General features: G+C 41.0%; 1 protein-coding gene across 1 annotated transcript in view; it reads left to right on the forward strand.

The window, feature by feature from the left end:
- LOC139154773 (gasdermin-A2-like) overlaps nucleotides 1–25,031 on the forward strand; it is a 60,125-nt gene that overhangs the window by 12,771 nt on the left and 22,323 nt on the right. Inside the window, exons 4-7 of the mRNA XM_070729745.1 lie at nucleotides 2,655–2,748; nucleotides 6,053–6,091; nucleotides 9,206–9,268; nucleotides 23,007–23,045. Of these exons, the coding sequence (XP_070585846.1) occupies nucleotides 9,250–9,268; nucleotides 23,007–23,045 (58 nt within the window). The 5' untranslated portion in view covers nucleotides 2,655–2,748; nucleotides 6,053–6,091; nucleotides 9,206–9,249. The remainder of the gene's footprint in view (nucleotides 1–2,654; nucleotides 2,749–6,052; nucleotides 6,092–9,205; nucleotides 9,269–23,006; nucleotides 23,046–25,031) is intronic.

Below are 25,031 nucleotides of genomic sequence, written 5' to 3' on the forward strand. Positions count from 1 at the left end.
TTACCAGAAGAGTCATCTCATACCAACCAGGTATTTACCGCACCTAGGTACCATCATAGACACCATGGAGGGCAAGGTCTTCCTATCGTCAGACCGCCAGGTCAAGGTCAAGGCGTTGATCACAGAATTACAACGCAGCCGTACAGTAACACTGGCGTTTCTGTCCCAACTGTTGGGAGTTCTCATATCCTGCATAGACATTGTTCCCTGGGCCAGGCTACATGCCAGACCACTGCAGTGGTTCCTCATTCCTTTTCAACAGAACCGGACCAGCCACTCTTCCAGATTGGTGTCAATTTCACCAGAGGTACGCCGATCGCTCCCATGATGGAAGTCGTCAGCGCTACATCAGGGGTCACCGTTCCTACTACAACAGGAGGTGACGATAACTACGGACGCGAGTCTCTCAGGTTGGGGAGCTCATTCCGAGGTAGGGATGGCCCAAGGATTATGGAGTCCAGAGGACCTCGCATGTCCCAACATCAATTACTTGGAACTCAGAGCGGTCCACCTGGCTCTACGACACTTTACGGACCTGGTGAAGGGCCAAAATGTACTGATCCTTACAGACAATGTGGCGACCAGGGCACACATCAACCATCAGGGCGGCACGAAATCAGGCCGCCTGATGAGAGAATCTCAATCCCTGTTCAGGTGGGCAGAGCAACATCTCGCATCTCTACGAGCAGAGCACATATCCGGCACCTCCAACATACAGGCGGATTGGCTCAGTCGGACCACTATCGACCCGACAGAGTGGAGCCTGAGCTCAGATCTCTTTCGGGACATTGTGCGCAGATTTGGGGCTCCGGAGGTGGACCTATTCGCCACCTGCCACAACACTCACTTACCGAGGTTCTTCTCAAGGTTCCCATCACCAGGAGCGGAACAGATCAATGCTCTAGCCTGCCCGTGGCCAAGGGGTCTGCTGTATGCATTCCCCCCCATCTGCCTAATACCGAGGGTAATACACAAACTATTACAAGAGCAAGCAGAAATTCTCCTGGTGGCTCCTCACTGGCCCAGACGCCCTTGGTTTGCGGACCTCGTGGACCTTTCAACTTCTCCCCCTTGGCGCATTCCACATCACAAGGTGGTACTGATGCAGGGGTCAATTTGCCACCCAGACCCCCAGTGGTGGAGTCTTGCCGTGTGGCACTTGAGGGGGAGAGGTTAAGGAAGGAACGGATCCCGGATAAGGTGATATCCACCATACAGGCAGCACGCCGTCCTTCCACAACACGGATTTACCAAGCTACCTGGAAGGCTTACTGCTCCTTCTGCAGAGCTCGTGATCAGGACCCTCAGTCACCATCAGTGATTCAGATTCTGGAGTTTTTACAAGCAGGCCTGGATAAAGGATTGGCTCCAAATACACTTCGCAGACAAACGGCAGCTATTGCCACAATACTTAAGATGGACTTTGCTAATCCAATCTCCCAGCACCCATGGATTCGGGATTTCATTAGGGGAGCAGCGAACATCAGACCTCCTACTATACACCGTTTCCCCACATGGGATCTGCCACTGGTGTTACAGGCCCTCACGGAGCCTCCCTTTGAACCCTTGAGGGAGATACCGCTGCGTCTGTTATCACTAAAGACGGCTTTCCTCACGGCAATCACATCGGCAAGGAGGGTCTCCGAGCTCTCAGCATTATCAGTACGATCGGACTTATGCATCTTCCACACCAACAGAGTGGTCCTCCGACCAGATCCTGCCTTCCTACCTAAGGTGAACACGGTTTTTCACAGATCTCAGGACATTGTGCTACCGGACTTTTGTGCCCAGGGGTCTCATCCACTGGAACTAAGATGGCACAAGTTGGATGTTCGACGGGCCATCAAACTTTATATTAGACGGACTAATACCTTTAGAAAAACGGAAGCCCTATTTGTCTCCTACTTTCCAGCATCTATGGGGAGTAAAGTCTCGCCCAAGACAATTAGTTGCTGGATTCGTTCCTGCATTATCACGGCATACAAAGCACGATCTACACCGATACCAAGAGGTATCACGGCACACTCAACAAGGAGCGCAGCCACTTCAGCGGCATGGACGACACAGGCTCCGATTGACGATATTTGCCGTGCGGCAACTTGGGTCACACCTAATACATTCATTAAACATTACAGATTGGACACTTTCGCTTCTGCTGAAGCAGCCTTTGGACGCAGAGTACTGCAGAGAGTTTGCACCGATACTGCGCCCCTGGTCCAGCCTTTCCCCCCCTAATATGTTAAGCTTGGGTATATCCCATGTTGGACTCTCCGAAGCAGTGCAAGTGGAGAAGAACCGTTGCACTTACCTGAACGGTCTTCTCGCTGCACTGCAAGGAGAGTCCAAACCCACCCGGCTGTTTGGGCCCAGGGTCTCAGGGTTGTCATAGTTTGAGTTATTTCAAGTTAGTTGATTAATAAAGTTCTTTGGTTTACTATCACTATGACTTCGTTTTATTATAAGACTGACCCGGGAAGGGCAGCATGGGGGTTGGACCAGTAAATTATGCTAATTTTTAACTCAGTCCCTTCCAGCTAGGCTGAAGATTAACCCATGTTGGACTCTCCTTGCAGTGCAGCGAGAAAACCGTTCAGGTAAGTGCAACGGTTCTTTTATCCCATTTAGTTCATCCAAGATTTTATTTTGTCTTTTAGGGTGCCAGAGATAGGAAAAAAACAATTACTATCCCAGAGGGATGCATCTTGGCATTCCAAGCTGACAAACTAATTATAGAAGAAGAAACTGTAGGTAAGAGGCTTTTTTACAATCTCAGGCATGTGCCAGTGACTAGGTTTCTTAAAAAGTTACTTTTCCAGCCAAGCTGAAAATTTGAAAGATCTAGCAGTTGGCTGAGGACAGGTAGAAGTGAGCTAGATAGATATTTGATCTAATAAAGTGCAGCTCTTATGTTCATCCATGTTTTCAAGAAAGGCAAATATCCATATGTTTGAATTCAACCTTCTGTTCAATGCAGCATAGTTTCCTATGTCCCCTACTCCCAAATCTCTCCACTCCAATTTCCAATTGCTTTTACTGTTAGAGTTTTGTTTATATAATTGAATTGAAATTTTTCTTCCTATAACTTCATCATTTCATTCCTGAATTCTGGAATGAATGAGAACAAAGTATGTTCTTTTCTTCATAACATACATGTAGTCCATAACTTACAACCACAATTGAGCCCAAAGTTTTCACTGCTAAGCAAGATAGGTGTTATGCTTCCGGTCATCCGAGGCATCGTGGAGATTGCTTGTTTGTAAGAGGATTCGGAATTTGGACATGTAGACAAGTCCATGTCTCATTTTATGAGTTAAAAAATGCAGGAGCTTGAGCCATGCACGTTTCCGTGGCAAGGTTGTTGTTGCGAGAGTTCGAGCTCCTTCGTCGGCACTGTTAAGTCAGGACACACAAGACTGTTGAAGTTCTTCAGTGCTTTATTAGAAGCCAGGAACTGAAACAGGAACCAACTACACTAATCCCAACAAAGGAAACGGCTGCTCCGTTGCCTTATTTATAGTCCTAGAAAATAGCAGACAGCCGTTTAATTTTGGCGGCAGTATTCAGCTTGCCGTGCGGGAACCAATCAGAATAATTATTTTATTTAAACCAAGAACATAACAATAGGGGTTAATTGAGTTTTGCCCCATTTTACAAACTCTCTAACCACAATTATTAAGTGAATAACTGCAGTTCTTATGCAGTGAAGGGCTACCAAAATTTCAACTACCACACTGTGGGCGTGGCTTATGCAGGATGCCCTGCATTTTCTTTCAACATCTTTCACTGCAAATTGGGTGCTCTAGGGTGGAGCTCCATTTTTGCTACCCCACTGCATTCTCCTCCCCACATCTGGGCAGTAGCCCACTCCTGTTCTTATGTTAGTAAAAGTCTTGTTAAGTGAACCTGGCTTTCACATTGACCTTGCTTATTAGAAGGTTGCAAAAGATGATCACATAACCCCAGGACAATGGAACTATCACAAATACATGCCAATTGCCTGAATTTTGATCATTTGACCACGAGGATAGTATAATGGTCATTGGAAAGCCGTCATAAGTCACTCTTTCTTTCTTTCTTTCTTTTCTTTTTTCTCATTTAATGAATTTCTATGATTTATACCTAGCTGTGCTCATTTACCAATAATTTACATATCCATTATTTACATATCATTACATACAGACCCAACTATATTCCATACATATTATTTACACATCTTTTCATTCAAATCCAAATATATTCCATACATTTCAAACCTACAGTACATTTTACTTCTACTTGTATTTTAACTCTTTTTTCCTCATTTTCTATATTCATATTCTACTTGTATTTTAACTCTTTTTTCCTCATTTTCTATATTCAGTCCAATCGTACCGTTTCTTCCATATTGCATAATATTCTGAATCCATTTACCCTTTTAGTTCAAATGTTAATTTGTCCATTTCGGCACTATCATATATTTTTCTATTATTACTAAGCTTTCAGAAGGTATAGTTTTTTTGTCTCCAACATTGTACAAATGCTATTCTTGCTGCTGTTATAAGATGTAATATAATTTATGTGTGTCAAGGTTCCAAACAGCATTCAAGAATTAAATTAGAGTCCAAAGCATGGCCTTCCTCAAAGTTGGAATTTATTAACAGAGCCATGTTAGCACATCTTAGGAGAAACCCAAATCTGAAGTCCCTTGGGTTTCTCCAGCCAGTTTCAAGTTCATCCTCTGTCCTGACATGATCCACTCTGGTTCTGCCAACATGTGTGATGCTCCCATCAACTTCCGGGCAGGTGCTGAACAAAATATGACCTTGAGTATCTAGAATTTGTTATGGCTAGTACTCTACCTGGCTTCGGGCTGACAATGTGGTTTTTTTTTATTATAGTCCCTTTAGTAATCCCCAACAAAAATATTTCTGGTGTATTTTCTACTTGAAGGCTAGTCAGTTTGATATTTACACTTTGGCAACTGTTGTTTAAGTCTTTTACCCGCTTAAACTTCCAATAGTCTTCTTCATACTATCACCTTCGGAGTTCTCCCTGCCTCTATCGGCTAATCTGCTTAGTCACTCAAGTTCAGTATTCTCTCTCCTGTCCAGTTTCAGATGATCCCTTCTAGTGTTCTTGCCTTCAATCTTAGTCTTAGTCTCAATCTGAGTTATCCAAATGCTGTCATTTCTTCTTATACAGATCTCTTTGGTCTAAATCTTTCTTTCACAGCACATACCATAAATCTGTTGATCTCCTAATGTTTCCAAAGTCTTTCTCTTTTCCTTAGTCCACAGTTTTTCTTTGAGTTTAAATTATCTTTCCTTACTGTATTTTCTTTTGCTGTAGCATAGATTCTATTTTCTCTTAGTCCTTTTTAAACTTTTCTTTATTTTCTTTCATCCTAGAGCTCTCAATTTCACTCTTTCTTATGAATCTTTTAGCCTTTACCTTCTCGGCAATGTTATTTTAAGTAATCGTTTTATTTTTATTTTTTTATTTATTCATTTGTCCAATATACAATACACATGGAAGAGAATAGACATGAAGTAATATATATAAAGATAATATGTAAAAATAGAGGAGAAGATATATGAAAGGAAGAAAATATATATGATATATGAGATAAAGGAAAGACAATTGGACAGGGGACGAAATGGGGGGGTTTCCTCTCCATTTCATAGAGTTCTCCAAACATGACAGGCCTCTAAGGGTCCCCAGACACAAAAAACCAGAAATTAATTGATGGAGCTCATCTGTCCTCTCTGCACCTCCCCGACATCACCACTGGAAGTCCATTAGCATTCTCTTTCATGCCTTCCAGGATCCCCATTCACCAGCTACAATGAGACTGCATATTAGGATTTGGAGACACAAAATAGGATCCTGGGGTAATCTGTCCCTCTTTTCAAAAATGTTTGGCAGAGAAATTTGAATACATAATTAGAGTTTTCCATTTTCTCAGGGTTAGGTTTCTTTGAAAACTTAAATAAATCCTTCTTCCAAAAATTTTCATACAGTATTGTTAGCTAGCATAATGTAAACAATTGAGTTTTTTAAATTTTTACTTTAGGTATTTCTTATTATTCTACTGATGAAACAGGAACTTTTGGTAAGTGAACTTCAGTCATTTTATTTTGCTATTTTAATGAATATATTATGATATATCTGACTTCTTTATTCAGCTACTGTTTCTAGAGTAGAGAACATTATCTAGATGAAGTAGGGGCACGTGCTAATTTTTTTTTTACTGCCGGTTATGTGTGCATGGCTTATTTTATAGGCATGGCTTCATGGTCATGTGGGAATAGCTAGGGTATCATGTCATCAAGGGTTAGGATTAGGGTTCCTGGCCTCTCCTTGCCTCAAAGGCCTCAACAAGATACAATTTTCCTGTCTATTTATTTACTACTAATTCTTTGTTCTTCTCTCTCTCTCTCTCTCTCTCTCTCTTTCTCCCTTCCCTCTTTCCTTTTTCTTTCTTTCTCTTTCTCTTTTTCTTGTCCCTCTCCATTCCTTCATTCTTCTTTCTTTCTTTCTCTCTTTGTTTCTTTGTTTCTTGTCTCTCTCTCTTTCTTAATACCCTATATGAGCCCTAGACTCCACCCACCACAAACACTTTAAAAATACAATAACCTGGTCAGTATCTTAGTTTTGATAAATTCATTCTTACCAGGGAAATTTAAGCATTTGTGAGTTTCAAGTTAATCCTATTTTTTTTTTAAAAAAGAAGTTTTAACTTGTCAGTTAAGGGTATTCTGTATTATGATAGATTTAGTCAGCCATATATTTTTGTTTTGTTTGTATTTAATGTTTTGACTTTTTAATAAGTCTCTTTTTTAATATTTAAACATTTGCTTTTAAAATGAAAATGATTTTAACTGTATTTTATATTTTTTAGCTTTTAAAATTGTTTAAATCCCACCCTTCTTATACTAGTCTAGGAGTGTAATAAAAAATTGATTTACTGATCTGTAAGTTGCATGTTCATAAAGGTTAATTATGCAGATATATGAATTACTCAGACTCAGTCTTTTAAGTATAGAGCTTTTCTTTTAAAAAACAGAAGTAAAAGGGACATTGAATGAAAGACAGTGCTTTTGAATAAGCCTGAAAGAGCCATATTTTTGAGTATAAGACATACCTTCTCCCCACCCAAAAGAGGCTAAAACACACACACACACACCAAAAAAGATGGCAGCGGCCACAGACTAGCACTGACTGAACCAGTTCCATGATATCAGCATGACATCACCAGTGGTTTGTTACAGGTTCAGGCAAACAGGTCCGAACCAGGAGGAACCCACCTCTGATAAGACCCAAACTGGAAACCTTTGTTGACAGATGTTTAAGTCAAACTTAGAAAGTCCTAAGCAGAAGATAGACACAGAGACCTCCAAAATACAGTTCTTATACTCTGAATATAGCTTTTACAAAGTTTTTTTCAGCCCTAACGAGTAAAAGCTAAAAAGTGAAGCAATCTTCTGTGGTTTGCTAGCTAAGCGATCTTCCCCCTTTGCCTGCTTTTTTTCACTGCTGCTCCCTTCAAGAATCAACTGGGCTTCTGTTAGAAGCCTTTTTTCAGCCCTAATGAGGTGCTAGCCAGTGAAACAATCTTCCCTGATTTCCTAGCAAGTAATCTTCCACCTTTCTTCAACCCTAATGAGGTGCTAACGAGTGAAGTGATCTTCTTTACTTGCTAGCAGAGCAATCTTCCCTGTGTCTGCTTTTCTCATTCTCTCTCTGAAGAGAGAGAGAAGTGAAGTGTTTTAGAAACTGTTTTTCATCCCCAACCAACAGATAAAAAGCAAGCATGCATGCTCAAAACCAGCAAACTAATGTGCTAAAGATGACCAGACTAAGGACTATCAGATAAATACTTGGCAAGCAGATTATTTTTCCCTTTTTTCCTGCCCCCAAAATTAAGGTGCGTCTTATACTCCAAAATATGGTATTTCCTACAATCTGCATCATACATCTTCCAACAGCCTGAATCATAAGAGTTTGTTTTGCAGATCAAAAGCTTCACTTATATTTAAATACTGAATATAGTCTGCTCTTCATATCTTTGAAGATGTTTCACTTCTCATCCAAACTTCTCCAGTTCTGAAGAAGCTTCTTGGATAAGAAATGAAAGGTCTTCAAAAAACAAAAACAAATCAGAAAGTTCAATTGCCTCTTGAAAAAATACTTTTGGGATGGCCATGATTTGGATGACCGAGAATCTCCATAGATACTCTTTAAACATACAGTATATCTTATTTTATTTTGAAACAATCATTTTCTTTTTGCCAATTACCTTACTTTTTTATTGTTGGCATTTTTTAGACCCTACAGAATAGTAGCGTTCCATTATTTGGCCTGATTCCTCCATCTCGAGCTTTCCAAAATTTAAAACCTTGAGTAACAGCATCTTGCAGTGCTGAATATGTAGCAGTGCTGAATATGAAATGCCAGCAAAACCCACCACTTGCTCCCAAAGTGGCCTAGAGCAGGGGTCAGCAATCTTAAACACTCAAAGATCCATTTGGACTCATTTTCCATGGAAAACAAAACTCAGAGAGCCACAAAACCAGGGTTGGAGTGGCTAACCCAACATCATGCACTCCCCCTTTACATCCTTATCCCTTCCTTCCATCCTCCCTCCCGATTTTACTTTTCTTTCTTTTCCCTCCTCTTATTTTACCTTTCTTCCCCCCTCCTTAATTTCACCTTCCTTCCTCCCCATTTATTTTACCTTCCTTCTCCCCCCCTTCAATTTCACCTTCCTTCCTCCCCCCTCTGATTTTACCTTCCTTCTTTTCCCCTCTTCTTTTACCTTCCTTCCCCTCCTGAATTTATCTTCCTTCCTCATCCTTTCACTTTCCTTCCCTCCCCCTCATCTGATTTTACCTTCTTTCCCTCCTGATTTTACTCTCCTTTCACCTTCATTCCTGAGTTCTACTGCCAAGGTTCCAGGTAGCATCCAAACTAAATCATAACTCAAAGTAGTCCTCAAAGTTCTCATTTATTTCTGGAGACATCCTGGCACCTGCACTGGGAAACCCACCAAGTTGAAAGTTCACATCCCTTGTCCCCCACTCACAAACTTGTTGCCCACTCAGAATGTGACTGGGGAGGGGGTTCAATTCATTGCCCAGTTAATGAAAAGCTCCAGGCTGACAGCATTGCTTTCAATGACATTCAGCTCCAGATCAGACCAGGCTTTTTTTTTCTTTGCATGAAGGGGGAACACCGAGTGAAGAAGAACAACACTACTACGCAGCGGTGATGGGAGGTTTCGTATTGGGTATGTATCCTATCTTCATCAGACTGCTACTTCTTTGTGACTAAGGTTGCTTTTTACAGCCTGGAGAGGAACAACAGCACCCTTTGTTTTGGCTGCCACTGCTGCTGCCCTTCCGCCGCAGAGGTCCAGCAAAGCCTTGCCAAAATGGCAGGTCCACTCAGGGATGCTTCCTCTTTCCCTTCCCCAGGATTGCACTAAGTGGCGGCTCATGTCCCTCCAGGGTCACACAAAATTATTGATTTTTTTTTAAAAAGCTGTTGCTTATGCTATATACAAAAAAAAAACCATGCATGGGTAACAGAAAACAGAACAAAAAGAAAAAACTGCAAACATATATACATATATATATATATCACATGTTTTAACTGAATGTTTAAAATTAAGGGAGACTAGGATAGCACTATTTCGGCCTTGTTCTGGCCTCATCAACTAGCCATACCCTTAATGGGATTTGATCCTGGGGCTTCTGCCTTGTAAGGCAAAGAATGAACCTCTAGGCCACCAGATCTGATCTCTTCAGCTTTGTACCAGGGATGGGCTATATGTTTTTTCTGTTGGATCACCCTGGTATATTGAAGGAACGTCACAGCTCCTTTTTGCCTCTAGGCCCAACCCAGGGCCATTTCAAGGCAATTAATTTATTCGTAGCCAACAAATTATGTTCTGTGTGTATCACATGTTTTTGCTGAATTCTGCCTTGTAAGACAGAGAATTAACCTCTAGGCCACCAGATCTGATCCCTTCAGCTTTGTACTAGGGAGAGGCTATATGTTTTTTCAGTAAAAAAGGAAGGGTGTGGCTAGCTGATGAGGCCAGAACAAGACCGAAATGGTACCATCCTAGTCTCCCTTAATTTTAAAGTTTCAGCTAAAAACATTTGATACATACAGAATATAGTTGTCGGCTATGAATAAATTAACTGCCTTGAAATGGTCCTGGGTTGGGCCTAGAGGCAAAAAGGAGCTGTGACGTTCCTTCAATATACCAGGGTGATCCGACATAAAAAAACATACAGCCCCTCCCTGGTACAAAGCTGGAGGGATCAAGGTCTGGTGGCTCAACTGCTAAGTCTCTGCCTTACTAGGCAGAGACTGCCAGATCGAATCCCAGTAAGGAAGGGTGTGGCTAGCTGATGAGGCCAGAACAAGGCCGAAATGGTACCATCCTAGTCTCCTAGTCTCACTTAATTTTAAAATTTCAGCTAAAAACATTTGCTACATACAGAATATATATGAAGTAACTATGACTCTCTTATAGTATAGTTACAGAGCTCGAATGCCTCCACGTGGCAACCGCCAGGGAGGGATCATTATGAATCCCGAGCTAAGATTCGAGCCACCCCTCTACCTGACATCAACAGGCAGAGAACTACAGTCGGTTAACAAATTAACTCAAAAAGTCCTAATCCCTCCGGACGATGGACACCAAATGCCGAAGGGACAGCAGCCCAGATAGATTGGAACAACAAATGTACCCGTGCCAATGCGGCGAGCAATTCCAAACCAAACGTGGCCTGGGGATGCATAAATCACACAAGCATCCGGCAGAGGTGAACGCACAAAGAGTGGCAGCCCTGCCCCAAAAACAACAGCGCACTGATAAGGCATGCTAACAACTATTGGGTAGCTGGAGCCCAGAATAAGAGTATGATCACCAAACTCATTCCACACTTCCCCGGCCGCTCCCATGAGGCCATCAAAAAGCGGCTCCAAATAATCCAATGGGACCCAGAGAGAAAAAGCCGCAAGCGGGGGGATAGTGAAAGCAATAAGGCATGCCCGGTAGACCTGGAGACGCTGGCCCGATTGGATAAGGATGAAGCTCTAAAATATCGTGTAACTGGTTATGCCGCAACCAATACCACTGGCACAAGTCCCGACCGATATATGAAGGGATTGGGTACTGTAGCCTAGAGGATAATTCTCTGCCTTACTAGGCAAAGGTTGTAGGTTCAAGTCCCAGTGGGTATGGCTAGCTGATGAGGCCAAAATAAGGCCGAAATAGATCTATCCTAGTCTCCCTTAATTTTCAAATTCAGCAAAAAAACATGTGACACACACATATATATATATATATATATACAGAAACTATTGCCTCATATGTTCAAAATTCATTCCACTTTATACAAATAATTAAAAAACAAAACCTACAACCTGATGACCTACTTGTAAGTTTCGATGTCGTGTCCCTGTTCACACAAATACCTATCAAAGAAGCCTTGACAGCTATCCAGGACAAACACAAACCCCCCAAATATATCCTAGACCTTACCAACCACTGCCTGACCAATACATACTTCATCTATAATGAACAAAGATATAAACAAATAGAGGGAGCCCCCATGGGATCACCTCTATCACCTGTCATAGCCAACCTCTATATGGAATATTTCGAAAATAATGCTTTAGAGCAAGCCAAATACAAACCCAAACTTTGGCTGAGATATGTTGATGATACCTTTGTAATTTGGCCACATGGTAAAGAAAAACTAGACAATTTCCTCACACATCTCAACAGCCTACACCCCAAAATACAGTTTACTATGGAAACAGAAATCAATGATCAACTTCCCTTTCTAGATGTACTGGTCTATAAAAAAACCCAATGGCAGCCTAGGACATACTATCTACCAAAAGAAAACCCATACCAACCGTTATCTAAATGCACACTCACACCACCACCCCGCACAAATCACCTCAGTGGCCAAAACTCTCATCACCAGAACCAAACGCTTAGCTGACCATGAGCACTTAAAAACTGAATTGAACAAACTCAAAGATGTACTAATTTCTAATGGATTCAAAGAGAAAACAATAACAAACCTAATCAATAAAGAGACACCCCCCAAAAAACAAGATCAAGAACAGGACAATGGCACCACCATCCTTCCTTACATCAAAGGCACCACGGATAAAATTAGTAAAATCCTGCACAAACATAACATCAAAACCTCATTTTGCACTAACCAAAAAATATCTAATATCCTAAGGAGCCCCAAAGATAAAATCCAATTGGAATACCAAGGAATCTATGAAATCCCTTGCAAAACATGTGCAGCCACATACATTGGACAAACTAACCGAAGAGTGAGCCAACGCATAGCAGAACATGTGAATGCAGTCAAAAAACAAGAAAAGACCTCCTCCCTTGTCCAGCACATTAAAAAAACAGGGCACGAAATTGACTTTGAAAAAACTAAATTACTCCACAAAACAGAGAATTTATATAAAAGAATCTCTCTAGAAGCTATCGAAATTGAAAAGAGACCCCTTTGTTTAAATAAAAGGGATGATACCTCCCGCCTGCCAGAGATTTGGAAACCAGCCTTAAACAAAATAAACACTTCATAATAATCAACATGTCAATCCTTCTAATTATTATGATTTTAGAATTTTATATTTGGAAATCAGCCTTAAACAAAAAACTTCATAAAATCTTCATGTCATTCCTTCTAACAACTATGATTACACCAACCAATCAGATCACTGAAGCATAGTCACCCAATCTATTTGCTACATTCAAAGCAAATCTCCACCCCCACACTACAGACCAGAAAGAAATGTCAGTTTGCTAATATTCCATTTACAACAACACAAAGATTGGAACTCCAGCCTGAAGATGGTGAATGTGATTTCACCGAAACGTCGCATAGACATGCAAAACATTACACAGGGCAAAACCCGAACTCAGAACAATCTACATATATATATATATATATATATATATGACGGTCTTGGTATATTCGGGTTTCTTCCCGTGTAGGATTTGGAAATTTCCAAATCCTACACGGGAAGAAACCCGAATATACCAAGACCGTCATACCTGTACCCGTGAAAATCTACGAAAACACACACACACACACACACACACACACACACATATATATTTGTTTTTGTAGATTTTCACGGGTACAGGTATTACGGTCTTGGTATATTCGGGTTTCTTCCCGTGTAGGATTTGGAAATTTCTGGCGACGTTTCGACGAGGTCCCACTCGTCATCTTCAGGCTGGTGTTTCTGTCCTTGTTCTAAGGCAAACACTCGTCGAAACATCGCCATAAATTTCCAAATCCTACACGGGAAGAAACCCGAATATACCAAGACTGTCATACCTGTACCTGTGAAAATCTACAAAAACAAATATATATATGTGTGTGTGTGTGTGTGTGTGTGTGTGTGTGTGTGTGTGTGTGCTTTTTTATGTCGGATAACCCTGGTATATTGAAGGAACGTCACAGCTCCTTTTTGCCTCTAGGTCCAACCCAAGACCATTTCAAGGCAGTTAATTTATATATAGCTGACAACTATATTCTGCATGTGTCTGTATAGTTGTCAGCTAAAAAAACATTTGACATATATATATATATATATATATATATATATATATATATATATATATATATATTTTCGTAAATTTTCACGGGTATATGTATGTAGATTGTTCTGAGTTCGGGTTTTGCCCTGTGTACTGTTTTGCATGTCTATGCGACGTTTCGGTGAAATCTCATTCACCATCATCAGGCTGGAGTTCCAATCTTTGTGTTTTTGCAAATGAATATTAGCAACTGACATTTCTTCTTAGCATGTAGTGTGGGGGTGGAGATTTGCTTTGAATGTAGCAAATAGATTGGGTGACTATGCTTCCGTGATCTGATTGGTTGGTGTAATCATGGTTATAGAAGGAATGGCATGAAGATTATGAAGTGTTTTGTTTAAGTCTGATTTCCAAATATAAAATTCTAAAATCATAATAATTAAAGGATTGACATATTGATTATAATGAAGTGTTTATTTTGTTTAAGGCTGGTTTCCAAATCTCTGGCAGGCGCGAGGTATCATCCCTTTTATTTAAACAAAAGGATCTCTTTTCAATTTCGATAGCTTCTAGAGAGATTCTTTTATATAAATTCTCTGTTTTGTGGAGTAATTTAGTTTTTTCAAAGTCAATTTCGTGCCCTGTTCTTTTAATGTGCTGGACAAGGGAGGAGGTCTTCTCCTGTTTCTTGACTGCATTCATATGTTCTGCCATGCGCTGGCTCACTCTTCGGTTAGTTTGTCCAATGTATGTGGCTGCACATGTTTTGCAAGGGATTTCATAGATTCCTTGGTATTCTAATTGGATTTTATCTTTGGGGCTCCTTAGGATATTAGATATTTTTTGGTTAGTGCAAAATGAGGTTTTGATGTTATGTTTTTGTAGAATTTTACTAATTTTATCCGTGGTGCCTTTGATGTAAGGAAGGATGGTGGTGCCATTGTTCTGTTCTTGATCTTGTTTTTTGGGGGGTGTCTCTTTATTGATTAGGTTTGTTATTGTTTTCTCTTTGAATCCATTAGAAATTAGTACATCTTTGAGTTTGTTCAATTCAGTTTTTAAGTGCTCATGGTCAGCTAAGCGTTTGGTTCTGGTGATGAGAGTTTTGGCCACTGAGGTGATTTGTGCGGGGTGGTGGTGTGAGTGTGCATTTAGATAACGGTTGGTATGGGTTTTCTTTTGGTAGATAGTATGTCCTAGGCTGCCATTGGGTTTTTTTATAGACCAGTACATCTAGAAAGGGAAGTTGATCATTGATTTCTGTTTCCATAGTAAACTGTATTTTGGGGTGTAGGCTGTTGAGATGAGTGAGGAAATTGTCTAGTTTTTCTTTACCATGTGGCCAAATTACAAAGGTATCATCAACATATCTCAGCCAAAGTTTGGGTTTGTATTTGGCTTGCTCTAAAGCATTATTTTCGAAATATTCCATATAGAGGTTGGCTATGACAGGTGATAGAGGTGATCCCATGGGGGCTCCCTCTATTTGTTTATATCTTTGTTCATTATAGATGAAGTATGTATTGGTCAGGCAGTGGTTGGTAAGGTCTAGGATATATTTGGGGGGTTTGTGTTTGTCTTGGATAGCTGTCAAGGCTTCTGTAATAGGTATTTGTGTGAACAGGGACACGACATCGAAACTTACAAGTAGGTCATCGGGTTGTAGGTTTTGTTTTTTAATTATTTGTATAAAGTGGGATGAATTTTGAACATATGAGGTAATAGTTTCTGTATATGGTTGAAGGTATTTGGCTAAAAATTTGGCAAGGTTTTGTAGAGGGGAGCCTATAGAACTGACTATTGGCCTGAGAGGTATTCCTTCTTTGTGTATTTTTGGAAGGCCATAGAGTTTTGGACATATGGAAGATTTTTCTCTGGGGATGATTTTTTGCTGGATTTCTTCGCTGATGGGAGAGGCCTTGATTTTAGATTTGGTGGTTTTTTCTAGGTAGGTGGTAGGATCTGTGCTTAGGAGTTTGTAGGCCGGGTTTTTTAGTAGATTTGTCATTTTTTCCTTGTATTCTGCTGTGTTCATTACTATAGTGGAGTTTCCTTTATCAGCTGGTAGGATTATTATATCCTGGTTTTTCTTTAGATTGATAAGTGCCTCTCTTTCTTCCTGCTGTATGTTGCTTTTTGGAGGTTTACTAGAGCACAGAATATTAGTGACTTGGAGTCTGATTTTGTTAGCAGTATCTGGGTTGATTTTATGTAAAGTTGTTTCAATTCCACATATGATATTTTCAGTTGGTATTCGTCTTGGAGTTATTGCAAAATTAAATCCTTTTGAAAGAATATTGGTTTCTGTAGTGGTGAGTATCTTGTCTGATATGTTATGTACTGTTTTGGTCATAAGTTGTTGTGGAGGGCTGGGTTTTTGCTGTACCTCTAGTATTTGGAGTTTCTTATTATGTGTGTCTGTTTTGTATTGGGTTTCTGTTTCTGCCCTCCAGATTGATATTTGTTTGAATTTATCCCAGAGTAAAGGGTGTATTTGGTTACTGATTTTAAGGTGAAGAGAGAGTAGACTTTTGTTGATTTCATCAAGTATGAATCTTTTTTTGTGGAGTTCATTTCTGATTAGGGCTAATTCAGTTCTTTTTAGGATCCTCTCTATGGTTGGGGTTTTTGGGTGGAATTTTAGTTGGAAGTATTTGGGAATTATTTTTTTGTCCCTGCAGTTGCGTAGGAATGTGAGATCACATAAGATGGAGGCTTTTCTGACTTCAAGTTTTTCATAGGTCCTAGTCAGTAGGAAAGTGTCCTCCCCGTAGAGGCAAGATATTTGTTTTCGTAAATTTTCACGGGTATATGTATGTAGATTGTTCTGAGTTCGGGTTTTGCCCTGTGTACTGTTTTGCATGTCTATGCGACGTTTCGGTGAAATCTCATTCACCATCATCAGGCTGGAGTTCCAATCTTTGTGTTTTTGCAAATGAATATTAGCAACTGACATTTCTTCTTAGCATGTAGTGTGGGGGTGGAGATTTGCTTTGAATGTAGCAAATAGATTGGGTGACTATGCTTCCGTGATCTGATTGGTTGGTGTAATCATGGTTATAGAAGGAAAGGATTTAATTTTGCAATAACTCCAAGACGAATACCAACTGAAAATATCATATGTGGAATTGAAACAACTTTACATAAAATCAACCCAGATACTGCTAACAAAATCAGACTCCAAGTCACTAATATTCTGTGCTCTAGTAAACCTCCAAAAAGCAACATACAGCAGGAAGAAAGAGAGGCACTTATCAATCTAAAGAAAAACCAGGATATAATAATCCTACCAGCTGATAAAGGAAACTCCACTATAGTAATGAACACAGCAGAATACAAGGAAAAAATGACAAATCTACTAAAAAAACCCGGCCTACAAACTCCTAAGCACAGATCCTACCACCTACCTAGAAAAAACCACCAAATCTAAAATCAAGGCCTCTCCCATCAGCGAAGAAATCCAGCAAAAAATCATCCCCAGAGAAAAATCTTCCATATGTCCAAAACTCTATGGCCTTCCAAAAATACACAAAGAAGGAATACCTCTCAGGAATACCTCTCTAGAAGCTATCGAAATTGAAAAGAGATCCTTTTGTTTAAATAAAAGGGATGATACCTCGCGCCTGCCAGAGATTTGGAAACCAGCCTTAAACAAAATAAACACTTCATTATAATCAATATGTCAATCCTTTAATTATTATGATTTTAGAATTTTATATTTGGAAATCAGACTTAAACAAAACACTTCATAATCTTCATGCCATTCCTTCTATAACCATGATTACACCAACCAATCAGATCACGGAAGCATAGTCACCCAATCTATTTGCTACATTCAAAGCAAATCTCCACCCCCACACTACATGCTAAGAAGAAATGTCAGTTGCTAATATTCATTTGCAAAAACACAAAGATTGGAACTCCAGCCTGATGATGGTGAATGAGATTTCACCGAAACGTCGCATAGACATGCAAAACAGTACACAGGGCAAAACCCGAACTCAGAACAATCTACATACATATACCCGTGAAAATTTACGAAAACAAATATCTTGCCTCTACGGGGAGGACACTTTCCTACTGACTAGGACCTATGAAAAACTTGAAGTCAGAAAAGCCTCCATCTTATGTGATCTCACATTCCTACGCAACTGCAGGGACAAAAAAATAATTCCCAAATACTTCCAACTAAAATTCCACCCAAAAACCCCAACCATAGAGAGGATCCTAAAAAGAACTGAATTAGCCCTAATCAGAAATGAACTCCACAAAAAAAGATTCATACTTGATGAAATCAACAAAAGTCTACTCTCTCTTCACCTTAAAATCAGTAACCAAATACACCCTTTACTCTGGGATAAATTCAAACAAATATCAATCTGGAGGGCAGAAACAGAAACCCAATACAAAACAGACACACATAATAAGAAACTCCAAATACTAGAGGTACAGCAAAAACCCAGCCCTCCACAACAACTTATGACCAAAACAGTACATAACATATCAGACAAGATACTCACCACTACAGAAACCAATATTCTTTCAAAAGGATTTAATTTTGCAATAACTCCAAGACGAATACCAACTGAAAATATCATATGTGGAATTGAAACAACTTTACATAAAATCAACCCAGATACTGCTAACAAAATCAGACTCCAAGTCACTAATATTCTGTGCTCTAGTAAACCTCCAAAAAGCAACATACAGCAGGAAGAAAGAGAGGCACTTATCAATCTAAAGAAAAACCAGGATATAATAATCCTACCAGCTGATAAAGGAAACTCCACTATAGTAATGAACACAGCAGAATACAAGGAAAAAATGACAAATCTACTAAAAAACCCGGCCTACAAACTCCTAAGCACAGATCCTACCACCTACCTAGAAAAAACCACCAAATCTAAAATCAAGGCCTCTCCCATCAGCGAAGAAATCCAGCAAAAAATCATCCCCAGAGAAAAATCTTCCATATGTCCAAAACTCTATGGCCTTCCAAAAATACACAAAGAAGGAATACCTCTCAGGCCAATAGTCAGTTCTATAGGCTCCCCTCTACAAAACCTTGCCAAATTTTTAGCCAAATACCTTCAACCATATACAGAAACTATTACCTCATATGTTCAAAATTCATCCCACTTTATACAAATAATTAAAAAACAAAACCTACAACCCGATGACCTACTTGTAAGTTTCGATGTCGTGTCCCTGTTCACACAAATACCTATTACAGAAGCCTTGACAGCTATCCAAGACAAACACAAACCCCCCAAATATATCCTAGACCTTACCAACCACTGCCTGACCAATACATACTTCATCTATAATGAACAAAGATATAAACAAATAGAGGGAGCCCCCATGGGATCACCTCTATCACCTGTCATAGCCAACCTCTATATGGAATATTTCGAAAATAATGCTTTAGAGCAAGCCAAATACAAACCCAAACTTTGGCTGAGATATGTTGATGATACCTTTGTAATTTGGCCACATGGTAAAGAAAAACTAGACAATTTCCTCACTCATCTCAACAGCCTACACCCCAAAATACAGTTTACTATGGAAACAGAAATCAATGATCAACTTCCCTTTCTAGATGTACTGGTCTATAAAAAACCCAATGGCAGCCTAGGACATACTATCTACCAAAAGAAAACCCATACCAACCGTTATCTAAATGCACACTCACACCACCACCCCGCACAAATCACCTCAGTGGCCAAAACTCTCATCACCAGAACCAAACGCTTAGCTGACCATGAGCACTTAAAAACTGAATTGAACAAACTCAAAGATGTACTAATTTCTAATGGATTCAAAGAGAAAACAATAACAAACCTAATCAATAAAGAGACACCCCCCAAAAAACAAGATCAAGAACAGGACAATGGCACTACCATCCTTCCTTACATCAAAGGCACCACGGATAAAATTAGTAAAATTCTACAAAAACATAACATCAAAACCTCATTTTGCACTAACCAAAAAATATCTAATATCCTAAGGAGCCCCAAAGATAAAATCCAATTAGAATACCAAGGTATCTATGAAATCCCTTGCAAAACATGTGCAGCCACATACATTGGACAAACTAACCGAAGAGTGAGCCAGCGCATGGCAGAACATATGAATGCAGTCAAGAAACAGGAGAAGACCTCCTCCCTTGTCCAGCACATTAAAAGAACAGGGCACGAAATTGACTTTGAAAAAACTAAATTACTCCACAAAACAGAGAATTTATATAAAAGAATCTCTCTAGAAGCTATTGAAATTGAAAAAAGATCTTTTTGTTTAAATAAACGGGATGATACCTCGCGCCTGCCAGAGATTTGGAAACCAGCCTTAAACAAAATAAAAACTTCATTATAATCAATATGTCAATCCTTTAATTATTATGATTTTAGAATTTTATATTTGGAAATCAGACTTAAACAAAACACTTCATAATCTTCATACCATTCCTTCTATAACCATGATTACACCAACCAATCAGATCACGGAAGCATAGTCACCCAATCTATTTGCTACATTCAAAGCAAATCTCCACCCCCACACTACATGCTAAGAAGGAATGTCAGTTGCTAATATTCATTTGCAAAAACACAGAGATTGGAACTCCAGCCTGATGATGGTAAATGTGATTTTACCGAAACGTCGCATAGACATGCAAAACATTACACAGGGCAAAACCCGAACTCAGAACAATCTACATACATATACCCGTGAAAATTTACGAAAACAAATATATATATATATATATATATAAAATATATGTATGTATCACATGTTTTTGCTGAATTTTTTTAAAATTAAGGGAGACTAGAGTAGCGCTATTTCGGCCTTGCTCTGGCCTCATCATGTAGCCATACCCTTGCTGGGATTTGATCCGGCAGTTTCTGCCTTGTGAAGCAGAAAATTAACCTCTAGGCCACCAGACTTGATCCCTTTCAGTTCTGTACCAGGGAGGGGCCATATGTTTTTTATGTCTTTAAAATTAAGGGAGAGTAGAACAAGGCCGAAATGGTGCCATCCTAGTCTCCCTTAATTTTAAAAATTCAGCAAAACCCCCCATGTGATACATTGAAAAATATATTTAGTCGGTTATGAATAAATTAACTGCCTTGAAATGACCCTTGGTTGGACCTAGAAGCAAAAAGGAACAGTGACGTTCCTTCAATATACCAGGGTGATCCGACATAAAAAAACCATATAACCCCATAGTTGTTTTATATAATGCTAAAGGGGGATGATGCCTGAGCACCTGACTTTTTTCACTTGTTGCATAATTATTTGGGGCTTGGTGCTGGAGCAGAATAAGGTCCCTTTCTACTATTTTATTCTGTTATTCTGGTTGCCTAATTATTGACATCACTAGCATACAAAGATTCCAACTGAAATTAGCATGATCAATAATTTAAAGAACAGAAGACTACAAATAGGCAAACTTTGATCAGCCGATATGCAAGAGAAAAAACCATGTTAAGCTTGTTTATAACTTATTTGTTAACTAAATTTGTTATGAGTGGAAATAATAGATTTATAAGATATATTTGCTCCCAACTATTATATTATGTTCACAGAATGGTTTTTATTTCTTGCACCGTTCCATTTTTTGGCCTACTAGTTCCTCCCCTTCCTAAATCTCTTCCTCAATATCTTTTTTTTATTCCTTCTTTTATCTTAACCAAAAACGTCTAAAATATCATTAGGCATCTAATCAAACCTGTTATCTTCATCTTCATTACAATATCATTATAATTTTCTTCATAATTGGTACAGTATTTCGTATATTTTTTTTAGAACAATTGTTTAAATCAAACTTCCATATGATAAATATTCAGATTTTCCATTTAAAACATATTCCATAATGTTTTAAAGTTAAAATAATTACTATCTCAATCACTAAATAACAATTCAGGGTTACTCAGTCATTAATTGTAAAATCCTTCTTCTACAAGATGATATTTATCTTGTAGAAGAAGAAACCACACTCTCAAAAAAAGTAAATATATTCATATTAATTATGTAGAACAAATGATTAATGCCAAAATTCATACTATTAGAATAAATTGAATGGATTGGGATAGATTGGAATAGAGTAGGGTAGGGTAGGGTAGGGTAGGGTAAGATAGAATAGAATAGAATGGAATGGAATGGAGATAAGAATAGAGCAGAGTAGAATATATAGAACAATATAATAGAATGAAGAATGAATAGAACAGAACAGAGATTGGTGTAGAGATTAGATTAGAGTAGAGCAGAACAGAACAGAATAGAATAATAGAATAGAACAGAACAGAGGTTGGAATAGAGATTAGAGCAGAACAGAAGAGAATAGAATGTAGAATAGAATGTGGAATAGAGTAGAGTAGAATAGAGTAGAATAGAATAGAATAATAGAATAGAAGGAAGAATAAATAGAACAGAACAGAGATTGGAATGGAGATTACAATAGAGTAAAGCAGAACAGAACAGAATAATAAAATAGAATGAAGAATGAACAGAACAGAACGGAGATTGGCATAGAGATTAGAATAGAGCAGAACAGAACAGAACAAAATAGAATAGGAGATAAGAATAGAGTATATAGAATAATAGAATAGAATGAAGAATGAATAGAACAGAACAGAGATTTGATCTTGTTTCATTAGTTTCCCTGATGAAACATTGGACGAAATGTTTCACAGTAATCCAGACTCTGTGCTCAAAGAGACCTATACCCTGCATTGTTGAGTCTCTCTATAGCTGCTTGACGTCACTTCCCTCCTCTCTTTCCTCCAGCGCTCTCCCAAAGTCACAAAGAAAAAAAACAGCTGGACAGCAAATTGGAGGGAATTTGGAGATTAGGTTACAGTTCCACTGGTTCAGCACTTTCAGCTCAGTCTTTGAGTCTCCCATTTGTCTCTCTTTACTCTGATCTCTCGCTGTCGTTGAAATAAGTTATCCCGTTCATCTTCAAACTCTAATCCCTCAGCAACCCCTGCAAGGTCCACAGTTACCTTCCTCCCCACCCTACGCATCCCGGCTGTGCGGCTTTGAAAAATGCTGCACAGGAGTTTCCTGTTGGGTGCGTGACCATGCAGCCACACACCTTAGAGTGGATTCCCCGTCTCCCAGTTAGTATTACTTTTGCACAAATATTTATAATTATGCTCATAAGTGGTTTCCCAACTTTGTTTGCATGGTATTCCTTGTGGATGTGCCCCCCAAACCATGCAAGCATCATGTTCTAATTGCACTTCTGAGCAGGCATTAATTTGTAACGTCTTTGTGCTGTTAATATATTTTAACCACTCTTCTTCTTCTTTGTCCCCTTTTCCAGCATATGGTGATGTTAAACTCTGTGGGTCCTGGGGATTGGAACACCATGTTTTATTTTTCTCATTTTTATATATATCATATTGTTTGTTTTCATATATAGGAGCTTTCCTGGTTTATTGGTTGGGAATGAAGATTATTGGTATGTAGAAAAATGTTCAATTTTCTATTTCCATAAGATACCCTACTAATGCATTGATCACATGTGGTGTTAGGTGCCCTGGATATGCAGCTTGCCTTTTTCCTTCTTTGTAAGGGTGTGTGCACCATTAATTTCATTATTTTAGGGTCCAAGACACATCGACCTGTCCATCCCATAGGTAAATTGGGGAAAAGGAATCCTCAATCTGAGTATTGTATTGGCAGTTCTGTGTTAGCAAATACAGTGATCCCCCGGTTATTGCGTCCCCGACCATTGCGAATGGGCTACATCGCGATTTTTCAACCCGGAAGTAAAAACACCATCTGCGCATGTGCGCCCTTTTTTCCTATGGCCACACATGCGTAGATGGTGTTCCCCGCCGGGCAGATCAGCTGCTGGGCGGCTTCCCTGGGTCTTTCCCCTCTTGCTGGCGGGAGGGCGAGAAGCCCCCCCCCAGCACCCGCTCGCCCTCCGTTTGCCCGCCCTTCGCCCGGCCACCCGCCATTTGCTCGCTGCTCGCCCGGCCACCCGGGTTCGTTTGGCTTCGGGACTCAGTTGGGAAGCGGCACGGGTGTTTTAAAAGGTCTCCGCCGGCATGGGGGGCTTCTTAGCACCCCCCCAAACCCGGGTTGGGGGTTCGGGGGGGGTAGGAAGCCCCCCCATGCCGGCGGAGACCTTTTAAAACACCCGTGCCGCTTCCCAGCTGAGTCCTCAAGCCAAGCGCAGAAGTTAGCCTTGAATCCCTTTGAATCCCGCCGCTTCTGCTGGATACGGGCGATGGGGGGGCGAGCTGCCACACCCCTGGCTTCCGCACCACTCGTCCCACCCACCGCCCGTATCCAGCAGAAGCTGCTGGATTCAAAGTGCTGGGGTGGGGGCTGTCGGGACACCCCCCCCACCCCAGCACTTTGAATCCCGCCGCTTCTGTTGGATACGGGCGATGGGGGGGCGAGCTGCCACAGCCCCTGGCTTCCTCACCGCTCGTCCCACCCACCGCCCGTATCCAGCAGAAGCTGCTGGATTCAAAGTGATTCAGGGAACAGAATGGAGCCTTCCGCGGCGGGGCTGGTAGGAGGGGAGCCGAGGGGATAACCGAGCCCAGCCCCGTGGCATTCGCCTTCCTCCCGCCTGCAGCCGAGTGATCGTGGGCTCCTTCGCAACCTCAGAGAGCTTCCTGGTTTTCGTGAGCTTTCATGCCCAGGAAGCTCTCCGAGGTTGCGAAGGAGCCCAGGATCACTCGGCTGCGGGTGGCAGGAAAGCGAATGTCACGGGGCTGGGCTCGGCTCCCCCCCCTTAGCAGCCCCGCCGCGGAACGCTCCATTCTGTTCCCTGCCGGCCCGATTGAGCGGCCGGCGGTCTCCATTCAGGGAACAGAATGGAGCGTTCCGCGGCGGGGCTGCTAAGGGGGGGGAGCCGAGCCCAGCCCCGTGACATTCGCTTTCCTGCCACCCGCAGCCGAGTGATCGTGGGCTCCTTCGCAACCTCAGAGAGCTTCCTGGTTTTCGTGAGCTTTCATGCCCAGGAAGCTCTCCGAGGTTGCGAAGGAGCCCAGGATCACTCGGCTGCGGGTGGCAGGAAAGCGAATGTCACGGGGCTGGGCTCGGCTCCCCCAGCCCCGCCGCGGAACGCTCCATTCTGTTCCCTGCCGGCCCGATTGAGTGGCCGGCGGTCTCCATTCAGGGAACAGAATGGAGCCTTCCGCGGCGGGGCTGCTAAGGGGGGGGAGCCGAGCCCAGCCCCATGACATTCGCTTTCCTGCCACCCGCAGCCGAGTGATCGTGGGCTCCTTCGCAACCTCAGAGAGCTTCCTGGTTTTCGTGAGCTTTCATGCCCAGGAAGCTCTCCGAGGTTGCGAAGGAGCCCAGGATCACTCGGCTGCGGGTGGCAGGAAAGCGAATGTCATGGGGCTGGGCTCGGCTCCCCCAGCCCCGCCGCGGAACGCTCCATTCTGTTCCCTGCCGGCCCGATTGAGCGGCCGGCGGTCTC

This window comes from Erythrolamprus reginae, chromosome Z (assembly GCF_031021105.1).
Source record: "Erythrolamprus reginae isolate rEryReg1 chromosome Z, rEryReg1.hap1, whole genome shotgun sequence".
Taxonomy (NCBI): domain Eukaryota; kingdom Metazoa; phylum Chordata; class Lepidosauria; order Squamata; family Dipsadidae; genus Erythrolamprus; species Erythrolamprus reginae.